The sequence below is a fragment of the Rhineura floridana genome, chromosome 21 (assembly GCF_030035675.1).
Source record: "Rhineura floridana isolate rRhiFlo1 chromosome 21, rRhiFlo1.hap2, whole genome shotgun sequence".
NCBI lineage: Eukaryota > Metazoa > Chordata > Lepidosauria > Squamata > Rhineuridae > Rhineura > Rhineura floridana.
In genome coordinates this window covers 14,703,161-14,716,573 of record NC_084500.1, presented here as the reverse complement: position 1 = coordinate 14,716,573, position 13,413 = coordinate 14,703,161, and the positions used below count along the sequence as shown (strand labels likewise).

Below are 13,413 nucleotides of genomic sequence, written 5' to 3'. Positions count from 1 at the left end.
CCTGAACTACTCGAGACCCAAATACATGAAGAAGTCCCTCTCCCAATATGTGCCAGCCTATACCCTAAGATCAGCAAGGGAGGCTCTTCTTAAGGTTAAGCCTGTGGATGAGGCATGTCCTGTGGCTGTGCAGCAAAGGGTCTTATCCACAGCTGCACCTCGACTGTGAAACTCTCCCTTTCACTGTTTCACTGTCCCACTTACTGGTGATCTTCCAATGCCAGCTGAAGGCATTTTAATTTATTCAGGCTTCGGAGATTTAAGGATGAAAGTCTTCTGTTGTATATAATGTTTTCAGTGTGGTTTTAGAAGTGTTATGACTGTAGTTTATAGGATTGTGTGTGGCAAACCACTCTGGGGCTTAGACAGTCAAACAGTAGGGTATTAATAAACAAACAGCTGAGTGGAAGAGCACTTGCTTTTCATGTGGCAAGTCCCAAGTTCAATCCTGGACTCTACAGTTAAAAGGAAGAGGTAGCAAGTGATGGGAAAAAGCTCTGCTGGAGAGCTATGAGGGATGTCCAATATGGTGTCCTCCAGATGTTGTCAGACTAAAACTCCCATCATCCCTGACTAGCAGCCATGCTGGCTGGGGCTGATGGGAGTTGTAGTCCAGCAGCATCTTGAGGGCCACAAGTTCCCCATCTCTGCTTAAGTGTTTGTGAGTGATAAGAGCAGATCCGTGACCTCCCTGAGCTCTCTGGCTGCTGTCTCTTTTCATATCAGTCCTGCTGGAGCATCTAGATATGTGAAGCTATTGTTGAGCTGCAGATGAACACTAGTCCATAGCAGTTAAACAAAAAAAAGAGAGTTGTTAAAGCACAACGATATGCAGGCATCAACTGGCAAGCAAATTTAAAGAGGAAAACAAAATAAATATTTAAAGTGTTTTAATTTCTGTGAAGTACACTGCCCTGGGATCATAACTGATGGAGGTCAGTTTAGAAGTTGAGTAAGTGAACAAAAAAAAATGCTTCTGCTTTATGTCAAATACCTTGAGGCCATCACAACATCACCAGCTAATGCTGAAGACAAAGAACAAGTGTCGTGTAGTGGCAAGAGCATCAGGCCAAACCTAAGGAGACGAGGTTAATTGAAGCTATGACGTTCACTGAGAAACCTTTGGCCAGTCACACTCTCTCAGGCCAACCTAATGTTATTTTGAGGGTAAAATGGGAGAGGGAGAAGACCTCTTGAAGAAAGGGTGAAATAAAAATGGACAGAAGCCTTCCTTACTGTGCAATGAACAACACCTTCCTTAGTCATCAGCCTTTCCCCAAAAAACCTCACATTTTGTGGATGGAATTGTCCTTTAGAAACACCGTTCCCACCCCACTCCACCTTGACCAATCAGGCTTTGAGATGATTATCACTTGCAGGCGTGTGACCAGCCAACCAGCAAGCAGACTTTGAAGCTGGCCTTCCAACTAGCAGTAAATTGCTGGTGCAGAGCAATAGGACACCTAACCCTGAATGGATGATGCTCGATTATCAACACTTGCTGAGTATTTAATTGCCCCTTGTGAAAAAAGAAACAGGAGGGCAATCAGTGCAAACAGCATCCCAGAGGCTCACTGGGTTTTCCCCCGAAGGTAATTAGCCTGCTCTCATAGAACAGATGGGAGTCATTATAATATATAGCCAATCAACACACATCCCACATACACTTCATAACACCTTTCCAGGAAGAGCTACAATACTGAAAAACAATATTAACTAGTTCTCCTCTGTATCACCCTCCTTGCCTTCCTTGAAACACAGAAGCCACCTAACTGAAGCAACATACGTCAAGACTAGCCTCGGTTCCATTTTAAATGCTATACTGCAAATGTTTTAGCCATTTTAAAAAGGCCCCAAAACAAAAACAAAAACAAGCCTATCTCCTCACTCATACATATACAACACAGTGACCAGCAGGGGGCTACAGTGCACTTCGATGACCTAAAAATCTGAGCCTGGCACAGCTGCATTAATGCTGCTTAGAAACATAGACACCAATGTTAACACACATACCCCAGTGGTAGTTGCCAACTCCTGCTAGGACACAAAGCAGTTGGTATATCCCACTCCAACCCACTTCTCCATATGCCTGAACACTCAAATAGCAGCAAGGGATTAAAATTGTGAGCTTTCACAGATTTGTACTGTATGAAGTGGGAAAGCCTTCATCCTATATCCCCACCACCACTTTCAGCTGTCCTCATTAACACTCTGGCCCCCACCCCTTCAACTAAAGTTCACTTCCTTCCACCCCTATGTTTCCAACTACCCACTTCCTCCTAAGCCTTTCCCATCCACCACTTGCCTCCAATGCCCCCCCTCATCCAATTATACCTAAATGCATGCGTATATTTATATATAATGTACACAAACGATGTACATAGGAAGCTACCTTACACTGAGTCAGTCCATTGGTCCATCTAGCTCAGTGTTATCTACACTGATTGGCAGCTGGAGACTGAACCTCTACCAGTGAGCTACAATTGTCCCTTGTACTATCCTTAACTGGCTTTTTGGGGCTGCTCCCATCTTTTAGTAGGCTATTTTTAAAATTGCTCCATAGTTTCCTCCTTGCTGGTGTTATTGCATTTTGCTTTCTGTGTTCATGCCATACATACATCTCTGTATTCATGTGCACAGTACATGCAAGTGCATGCACATGTGACATACACAGATGTGTATGTGGTGTGTGTATGTACTGCATGTAGTTAAGGTAGTCATGATGTCCATACGAAAAACTCCAAAATTCACATTAGGACAATACCTTTATTAGGTCAACCAAACTGTCACACACACCCCAAAAAAAGTACACAAAGCATTCAAGTTCTCTAGAATGTCATCAGACTGGATGTACAAAAAGCAGAGGATGAGGAGGGATGGAGGGGAAAAAGCTGACTGATGTTGAAACCACAGAGTCTAGATTTAGTTAGTCTGAAGATGGAATGTGACACAGGTTTTTAGATTGCTCTGCAGAGCCCTGACATTTTGTGGGAGGGCGGAGTACAAACACTTTTATAAAATACATTGTGTGTGAGAGTATGTATAGTACAAATATTTGTTTTTATATGAACCACTTTGAGCACAGATATGCAGGATATAAATAAGTCAACTGACTATATACACACACCTGTGTATAAGTACATATCACATGTGTGTTAATATCATTTACAAAATGTTTCTTATGAAGCATCTCAAAACAATTGTACAACACCATAAAAGCAAATACAAAACAACTGTATATAGAAAAACAGCTAAAAAGAGTGGCCTACCAAAGCTTCTTGGGGATGTTATGGGGGTTGTTTTGTTCTGTTTTTATAGTATATAATGTACGTATACATATATATACTTTCATTGTGTGAGTATATATTATGTATAAGCTTGAATGAAGTTCTTTTTGTTGTTTTCAAAACTGTCTATCTATACATATACACACACATACATTTCATAGTGTGTGTATATATATAAATACACAAACCCAATGCAGCTACTGACTCATAAACATTATCTCACAGAAAACATCTACTTTCAGATTTTTTTTTTGCCAGAAACCATTTGGTCACCACAAAAATACAAAGAACATAGAAGCACATTTTAGCACAGGTGCCCCCCCCAGCACATGGGGCCTCCTGTTGTCCCATGAAACACCTCACCTTCAGCCACAAAACAGAAGCATGTTTCTGTGGAAGCACATTTTAGCCCAGGTGGTCTGAGGCAAGGACGTTTCACAGAGGGACGTTTTACACTTTTACAGAAACACATTTCAGCACGGGGGGGGGCTTATTGCGCGACGATATTCACACAATACCTACCTCCTGCCACAAAATACTTACCTACCTACCTCCCCAGTGCTCCTCCTCCGCGCTCGTCGCCCCTCAACACCCCCTTCCCGCAGCTGCCAAGCATTTCCTACCCTACCCTCACAAAAACCCCACACGTAGGCAGCTCCCCGAGACGTTTCTTTCCCCCACCCCATAAAACAGGGGCTCCTCAGCCCCCACCCCTCAATACTGCCCTTCCCCCCTTACCGTTCCTGTCAGGCTCAACCTCTCCCCTCCCCCTTTTTTTCTCCCTCAGCGGCCAACTATTAGCCCAGCCCCCTCCTTCCCACCTGCCGCTGCCGTCGAGGCTTCTCGCTTTTTCTCCTCACTGACAGTGTTTGGCACCCTCTCTACGGCCACCACGCCGACAGCCAATGGCTTACCAGAGGAGGCGGAACGTGTTGAGGCTGCTCCTCCAATGGCTGCCGGGGACTCTGACAGAGACGTCAGTGACACTGTGGGTGGTTGCACGTCCATCGCTATCCCCTCGCCAGCCTGTCTCCTTCTACCCATTCGTTTCGAGCAAGGTAGGTTGAGAGAACTTAATGGTGTGAGGGGGGGAATACGCTTTGGGCACGCCCACCTGGAGGAGTTTTTGTTTACATCCGGGGCTCAAAGGGGAGAGGCGCTAGAGCGCAGGCAAGGATAAGTCACAGCCGGCCCAAGCGAAGTCAACGCGGCCAATAGGCTTCGAGGGCGTCAGAGAGGCTTTAGCCACGCCCACCGGTGATGACTTGTGCGGTTGTTTACCTCTTTTCCATTTGGCGAGTGGGGAGGAAGGCGGCGGGGAGGAAGCGAACGGGGCGTGTGACGGTAGCGCGCAGCGACGGAATGACGTAAAAACAAGAGGCCGACAGGAACCATAGAGACGGAAATAGAGTTGCACAATATCTACCCGATTTCCGGTGTAAAAAGTGTGTGCGAGTGTGTATAATATATATAAATTATATGTTATAATTATATATTATATATATTTATATTAATATATATGCATATATATATACTTGTACAATATTATATTAAAATTATATACACAATATATGCATACACACACACTGGTACAATATTTTTTATAACTCTGTAGTTGTCTTTTTCTGTTTGTGTGTCTTCTATACTCTTAATTGGGTTCCCAATAGGGATCGGCACCATAGAGATATCAAGAGATAGTGACGCCCACGCCCATGGAACCCGCCGCGTGCGGCTGGGAATCTGAAATACTACTAGAAAACCTTTGATACCTTATCCCTTTGGAGAGCTACACCCAATCAAACTGTTGCAACACAGACACAGCGAAGAAATAGGACTTGAAATTATAGAGGCTAGAAGGGCAGAGAGAACTAGAAGACAAGGCTGGGTGCACATCTCACCTATGATCTCTATGTTGTGCGTGCCACATAACAAATCGTTCTGGCGGCAGCGAACACACTGGCCAAGATCCCAGTGGTGGTGTAGTGATTTAGAGGGTTGAATTAGGAAATGGAACACCACGGTTCAAATCCCCATCCAGCCTTGCAGATGACCTTGAGACCAGTCAGTTTCTCTTAGCCTAGTCTACTCCACAGGGTTGTTGTGACGATGAAAGGGTGGGTGGAGAACAGTGAGTTTGAAGGAAAGGAGACATACAAATGAATCAAAATAAGCTAGTTTAGGGCTGAGGGAGATAGCAGAGTTGGTGGCTCAAACCACTATTTTTGTTTCATTCTTTGCACGCACATAATAGTGACAGAGAGAAAAGAGGACAGTGCTCACTGTGGTCACTCATGCATTTACCACAAAGACGACAGATTTGCAAAAAAATGCATCTAATTTATTTATAGAGATGCAAATTAAGAAATAATTACTATACTTGAAGTAGAAATGCAATGTCTCTCTCACCATCCTGGGTAAGAACTAGAGCCAGATGACCCATCTATCTGCTCAGTCTGCTGTTCAAGTGCTCATTGCTGATGGGCAACTTCAAGCCGCCCTCCCTCAAATTTTTATGGTCAGACCAGACTTGGACAGGGCAGTATGTACTCTATAGGGTTTCCTCTGTAAAATAAGCCAGTCACTCTAGTGTAGTGAGCTCCTGCACCTTTACTTATGTAACAGCCTGCCTTACCAGATCTTGTCTATGAAACGCTTTTTAAGCACTCAGAAACTACTTTATCTTTATAAGTACCTTGAATCTGTTTAATTTGCTTTTACGTGCTCCTGTTTTTATACTGTTTTATTGAATTTAGGCTGTGTCTTTGTTATCAATTAATAATAATATTTATTAGTTGATTTCCTTGCAAAGTAACCCAAAGCAACTTACAAGATTGTTTTTATACTACACATGTTCACTGCTTAAGAGATTTTAAAAATATTAAGTTGTTTAGAAATGCTTTTAATTAAATAAATATTGGAGCAAGGGGGGGGAGATAGTTGTTCCCAAGTAACTGGGAATACATGGAAGATGTGAACTTTGTAATCATCTATTAACAATCTGTTAAGGCAGCCTTCATCAACCTGGTACCCTCCAGCTGTTTTAGTGAAGGACACCTCCCATCACCCCCACCCAGCATGCCCAATAGTTAGGAATGTTGTGAGTTGTCATCCAAAAGTTGGAGGGCACCAGGTTGAGAAAGGTAGGAGGCTCAAATTAGAAAGAGTGACAGCTCTAAATGCTAAAAGTGATCATTACAGCAGGGACTGAAAAGGAGAAGTGGGAAATTAACTATTGTGAATTTGGGCACAAATATTTGCAAACTGCTGTTCGTGCTGAAGAAAGAAAGTTCTTTCTTCATGCAGAGTGTAATTAACTTGTGAAATGTATGGATGGTGAAACAGCCATGAACAAAAAGAGAGAAGTTTCACATTTCAAAGGTGATTGTGTACATTTACTACAGGAAGCAAGGGTTAGATGCTTTTTCCTTAATGAATTTGGGTGTAGCCAGAATCCTGCGGGACTGGAGAGCAAGGAAGCCTTCCTCTCCCTGCTTTTGCTATCAGACATCACTCATGCTATTTTAAAACAAAAAATCCAAGATTGTGCCTTCTGGAAGGGCAGGATACAAATTTAATTAATAAACAAACAAACTGAAGAGCCCTGTTGGATCATACAAAAGGGGTAGCCAGCCTGATGCCCTCTAGGTGTTGAGACTCCAGTTCCCATCAGCCGCAGCCAGCATGCCCAAGGGTCAGGTATGATGGGAGATGTAGTCTGACAACATCTGGAGGGCACCACATTGGCTACCTGAGTCTAGCATCCTCACAGTGAGCAACCAAATACCTCTGGAAAGCCCATTGAAGGCAGCCTCTCGTTCTGTTTTGGACCCCAACAGCTGGCCCTCAGTGGTATACGGCCTCTGATCCTAAAGGTTCCCAATAGCCGTTGTGACGGGTCTCAGGCAGAGAGATCTTTCTCACCACCTGGTACCTGAGGTCCTTTTGATGTCTAGGATCAAACCTGGGACATTCTATATGCAAAGTGTATGTTCCACTACTCAGCTGCGGTGTCTCTCTGGACTATTTAGCCCAGGACTGTCGACACTGACTCGCAACTCTCCTGGCAGGAGGGCTTTTCCACCAGCTGCTACCTCATCTTTTTAGCTGAAAATGCCGGGCAATCGAATATACAACCTTCTTCGTGCAAACCAAGCACTCTAGAACACAAGAGCCCTGTTGAATCAGCCAAGGGCCCATCAAGTCCAGCATCCTGTTCTCAGAGTAGCCGACTTCTATTAAACCTGCCTTGTACTGAGTCAGACCACCAATCCATCAACCTCAGTACTGTCTACACTGGCTGACAGTGGCTTCCCAGGATGTCAATCAAGAGTCTTTTTCCCAGCCCTGCCTGGAGATGCCAGGGATTGAACTGGGGACCTTCTGCATGCAAAGCACATGCTCTACCACTCAGCTACAGCCCTTCCCCAAAGCCCACAAGCAGGACATAAGCACAACAGCACTCTTCACACTTGCGATTCCGAGCAACTGGCATCCAGAGGCATGCTACCTTCAACAGTGGAGGCAGACCATAGCCATCATGGCTAGTAGCCACTGACAGCCTTCTCCAGGAATTTGTCTAATCCTCTTTTAAAGCCATCCAAGTTAGTAGCCCTCACTACATATTTGGCAGCAAATCCCATCATTTACAACGATGCTCCAAGTCCTTCCTGTGAAGCATAGACTGAAACTTCACCCGAGATCCTACAGCTCAATAGGTCAAGACTTGCTCCAGATCTGAGTCCCGACACAATCAAATTCCTCTATTCCATTTTCATGTATGGCAACAGAATGTGGCTCTAACACAAGCTTTGCGTGACCTTGGATCGCAGCCACTGTGTTTTTTTAGAAAATTAAAAAAGGAACAGAAAGGCATCCTGCCAAGTTTTTTGCTAGTTTTATTTCATTATAAGTATACATGGTTCAACATATGCCAAGAAAACTAGAAAACTATCCCAATAACTTAAGAACTTATGGTGGAAATATCACCATCAAGAGCACCATCCATTGTTGGAACAGTAAAATATCTCATGCTTGTAAAAAGGAATGTATAGTATTTCCAAATGTGTCACTAAAAGAAAAGAAAAATAAAAGCCTTCCAAAAATTGACGGAAGCCAAGAATTGACGGAGGAAATCTATTTTTGTTGTTCTTGTTGTTGTTGAGCTAAAATATTGGCCCTTCCTCTTACAAAAAAATGAAAAATACATACTGCATAGTATTTTAATTAAAATACAGACACCAGCACTGAGCTGTGTGATGACGATTCGGCATCTCTTCTGCATACATTTCATTTCTGAATAGAGAAATCTAAAAGTTAATAAAGAAAGAAAATAGACCTAGTATTATATTCTCTAATAGGGTACACTCCAGCCAGAACGTATTAAGTACTACGAAAATACATTATCTTCCATTCTGTTTAATAATTTACTTTCATTAAAAAGTTGTGAGGTCCTCACAAGAAGTTTATACAAATTCATTACTTTGTACTAAATTCATCACCACCGCACCCTCCCCCCAAAAAACCATCGTCTAAAATCAAGGTGGTTTTTTTCTTCTGTTTTTTTAGCCCTGTTGTAACAAGTATGCAAAAAAAAGTTAGGTGGGGAGACTACATTTTGTATGAAGGAATATAAATTTACACACGTTTTTACAGCAAACTCATTATCCTATGAACGTCTACAAAATTCACAGTTATATTACAAGCAAGTACAAGGCTGAGATAAAGCTGTTCAAATACCAACCTGACCCTCCCCCCCAAAAAAGGTTTTCTACCTTAAAAAATAAAAATAAGAACTGAACAAGAGAGAGAAAAAATGCCATTTCAAATTATCTGCACTGAAACTTCATAACTTTGAAGTGGACTGGAACTAAAACTGTGTTATTAACCGACACCCCTTTCAGCAAACGCAAAGCGCTTTCCTGGGCTGGTGGAACAAGGGGTTCGCCAGCTTCTTCTGTCCTCGAAGGCTACGGCGCATGACGAGCTTACTGGGGGTTTTGTGTTGGGGCATCGAGGAGGCTAAAATTTCAGGCTGGACTCCAACGTTCCTCACCAAGCCTCTCTTAGGCTTCTTCAGCACAGGCCCAGAATTGGATTCTTCCAATGTCCTTTTGAAGCTTGCTGCCATCGGAATCCTCTCCGCCTCCTGCACTTTGGTTGGCTCGCTTGGACATACCTTGAAGGCCTTTGCATCTGCGTTCCCAGAACGGGAAGGAGAGAGGGTCCCTGGCAGGCTCCGGCCGTGGGAATCACGCACCCTCAACCCAAATGCTCGCCCGCACTTCCCCTCCTGCAGCGCCAGATCCCTGTTAGACGCCACTGCTAATGGCGGGGGGCTGCCCTTGGAGACCTCACTGAGGGCCTCGGAAGGTTTACTCAAGACTGCGTTGCTACGTGTCAGCGAAGGGATGCTCTCAGGGGAGCTCAGCCGTGGCCACAAGTCCTCTTCTAAAACCTGATGGGATTCGAGAGAGAAAATCATGTAGCTGCAAATCCAAAAACTCAGTTTCCAAAGAACAAAACCCAGTCCCAATGAGTCCCATATCTATACAGTCACCCCATAAGTCTGGAGTGGTCAGATCATCCGAGAGGTGGAGATGATGACATACTTTAAACGCCTCTTAAAAACATACATATTTACTCAGGTTTTCCTTTTTTTTAATTCCTTGGCTTTCCTTAGCAAAGGTGTCCTAGCCAGCTAAGTTTCACTCAGAGTAGACCCACTGAAATAAATGGACCCAAGACCCATGTCCTTTATTTTTAAGAGGTCTTCTGAGTAGTACTAGATACAACCCAGAGTTTCCTCAGTTTTTTAGGAAGTTTTACTGAATATTATTGTTGTGCTCTTGTATCGGGTATAAGGGGATCTTTCGACCTCTCCCATCATCCCTGGCCATTGGCCAGGCTTGCTGGGGCTGATGGGAGTTGCAGTTCAACAACATCTGGAGGGCCAAAGGTTCCCCCACATGTGCCTTACATGGTATTAAAACTTACTTATGCTTGATTTCAATTCAGCCCAATTTATGTAAACCACTTAGAAATCCTGCCACATTAACGCCGATTTCCAGACCAGCAACACCTAAGGTAGTTCTGGGTATTTTCTTGGGAGGGCTCTGGCTGGTTTTTGGGACAGGGCTAAAAGAAGCAGTCCCTGTGAACCTTTGCCTGGCAGCAACAGCAAAAAGCAACCAGCAGAGGCTGCACCATCTGTGCTGGGGTGATGAAACTATTTTCTTGCATTTTTGTACTGGAATGTTTATTATGTTTGTCATTAATTGATATGTTTTAATTGATTGATAGTTTATTTTATGATGCCTTGAAATGTTATCATGTTTATGTAATTCTACTGAGGGTTTATTTTGTTGGATTCTTATGTTTTGGAATGTTTTTTAGTATTTGGTTGTTACTGATGTAGCAATTTGCATTTTTGTTCTGTTGTGAGCTGCTCTGAGCATATTTATATAGAAACGCAGCATATAAATTTAAATAATAAATAAATGAAAGGTATAAATAGATAAATAAATGATCATATATACGACTTCATGTATACAAATAGCAAACTCATTTCTCCAAGATTGGTTATGTAGCCAAAAGGGCATCAGCCCAAGCACAAGAGGGAGCAATCTGTCGGCCCTGCGGAAACCTAAATGTCTACATATATAGAGATTAAAAAAATCAAGGGGAAAAAGATTCAAAATCAGTTTAGTGGGGACTGTGCACGCTCAGTGGCCATGAGATGCTGACCGTTTAGGTGGTGATCGGCACATAAAACTAGGGGGAAACAAGAAATGGAATGGAGTACTCCAGAAAAGGTCATGACTAACTGGCTGGCATCCTGAAAAAGAGTACTCCACCCTGCAACAGTTTGTTTCAGGCTCCATTTGCTTTATTTCTGAAATACATTCCACAACAATCCTAAAAATAAAAAATATTAATATAAGCCTTGGTTGACAAGCATTCAAGTCCCCTTTTTTGAGATAAAAAAAAATTACCCAGGATGCATGGTCACTGCTGAGGGCAGCAACCCTGTACCTCCTCCCTATGTTACCTTGCAATCGGGTGCGGACCTGGAGTGTCTTGGAAAAGGGCATGGCTGGCACCCTGACGAGGACCACTCTGCATTTTGTTGCAGGTCCCACCTGTCAGTGGGTACTAGCCATGTCAGCTGAATGGAACCTTCCTGCTCAGAAGCAGTCTACCTCTGAATGCCAGCTGCTGGGACAAACAAGGAAGGGCCTCCTTTTTCATGCTCAGAGGCAACTGGCTCAATGCTGTTGGGAATGGAGTAGTGGAGTGCACATGCCCTTTGCGCTAACCTAACAAGGCGTTCCTTCTGTCCTGATGTACATTCACTGCTTTGCAGTGATGTCATAGGAAAATTGAAAGCTGCCTATTTCAATGTCAGACCATTGGTCTCTCTAGCTCAGCAATGTCCAGGTGTGGAGGGAACCTCTGGCCCTCCAGAGGTTGCTGAACTACAAGTCCCATCAGCCCCAGCCAGCATAGCCAATGGCCAGAGATGACAAGAGTTGTAGCTGAGCAACATCTGGAGGGCCAAAGGCTCTCTGCACCTGGATCTACACTAACTGGCAGCGCCTCTACAGGGTTTCGAGCAGGACTCCTACCTGAAGATGCCAGGGATTGAACCTAAGATCTATTCTGCCCTGGGCTACAGCCCTTTCCCTATGTCAGTGTATCAAATTCAGTACAAGTGCCAGGAATTCCTTCTGTGCTGGCTGAGCTGATGGGACCTGTAGTCCAAACATCTGGTGGGCACCATGCTGGCAAAAGCTGATGTGTTAAATCAACACAGATGAGAGAGGTGAGTGGGCTACCTCCACCCTCCTCCATCACCCTCCACAGCTGGGAAGGCATGGGAAACCTCTGGCCCTCTAGATGTGCTCTTCAGGTGGGGGCCTCCTGCAGATACCATCTTATCAGGAGATCTGTTCCACACGGAAGCGGACCTTTGGTGTAGTGCCACCTCCCCTTTGGAGTTCCCTCCCCTTAAATATTAGACAGGCACCATCTCTGTTATCTTTTTGGCACCTACTGAAGACTTTACTCTTTCAACAAGCCTTTTAACTAGAGACCTTATCCCAGTCTGCATCTGTACTGGAGTTGCTTTTTAAGATGTTTTTAAAGCTTTTTAAAAAAGTTTCATTTTAATATATTTTAAAGTCTACATTTAAGATGCTTGAGAGTGTGTCGTTTTAATATATTTTAAAGTCTACATTTAAGATGTTTTAGAGTGTTTTTAGTGTTTTTGTTTGCCGCCCTGGGCTCCTACAGGGAGGAAGGGTAGGATATAAATTTAATAAATAGATAAAATAGATCTTGCTGAGCTACAACTGCATCATCCCATCATCCGTGGCCATCGGCCATGCTTGCTGGGGCTGATGGGAACTGTAGTTCAGCAATATCTAGAGAGGGCCAAAGGTTTTCCCAGCATACATGCCCAACATAAATGTGTCGTACCCTGATCTTCCAGGATTCTGCGCTGCACAGGTAGCCTTTGCAAGTACAGAAGGCTCTCTGCTGCAGAGGGTCACCCCCTCCAGTTCATGAGATGGCCAGGACAGAACTAACATGCTCATCCTACACACCTCTCCTCCTCCTTCTCGTGTTTACTTGACAAATGATAAACACCTGAAGAGGGCTAACCTCACCTTTCCATCCCATTCTAGGGAGGCTCTTGAGTGCTGAACCAAAGGTGCACCAAAGGTGAACAAAGACACTGAAACTCATATCCATTATTTCCAATGGGTCTACTCTGAGAAAAACTAGCACTGGATAAAACTCTTAATCCTACAAGACAGAGGTGCTTCCGGTCAGTTCAACAGTGAACACAGCGGGAGGGATTCAGCCAATGATGGATGGGTTGCCCTTCCCTTGAAACCACAACTTCATACTTTGGGAGCGTGTCTGGATTGCTGCAATGTACCTGAGGTGGGGCTGCCTTTCAAAAGTGTCCAGAAACATTGCCCTTTTTTTCAAAAATGGATCAGCTGGGAACACAGGAAGCTGCCTTATACAGAGTCAGGCCACTGGTCCATCTAGCTCAGTAACTGTCTACATCAACTGGCAGCGGCTCTTCAGGCTTTCAGGCAGGGGATATTCTCGGCTC

The 13,413-nt window shown here is 43.9% G+C and overlaps 2 protein-coding genes across 9 annotated transcripts in view; both read right to left on the bottom strand.

Moving 5' to 3' along the window:
• Positions 1–4,389, bottom strand: part of BCAS3 (BCAS3 microtubule associated cell migration factor) — a 602,771-nt gene extending 598,382 nt beyond the window's left edge. Inside the window, exon 1 of one of the 8 annotated variants that reach the window (XM_061605390.1) lies at positions 4,202–4,389. In XM_061605390.1, coding sequence (XP_061461374.1) covers positions 4,202–4,331 — 130 coding nt within the window. In that variant the 5' untranslated portion in view covers positions 4,332–4,389. The other 7 variants (XM_061605386.1, XM_061605382.1, XM_061605385.1 and 4 more) reach the window with 7 other exon arrangements.
• A 3,776-nt stretch (positions 4,390–8,165) lies between these two features.
• Positions 8,166–13,413, bottom strand: part of PPM1D (protein phosphatase, Mg2+/Mn2+ dependent 1D) — a 44,663-nt gene continuing 39,415 nt past the window's right edge. Inside the window, exon 6 of the mRNA XM_061605392.1 lies at positions 8,166–9,741. Within this exon, the coding sequence (XP_061461376.1) occupies positions 9,184–9,741 (558 nt within the window). The 3' untranslated portion in view covers positions 8,166–9,183. The remainder of the gene's footprint in view (positions 9,742–13,413) is intronic.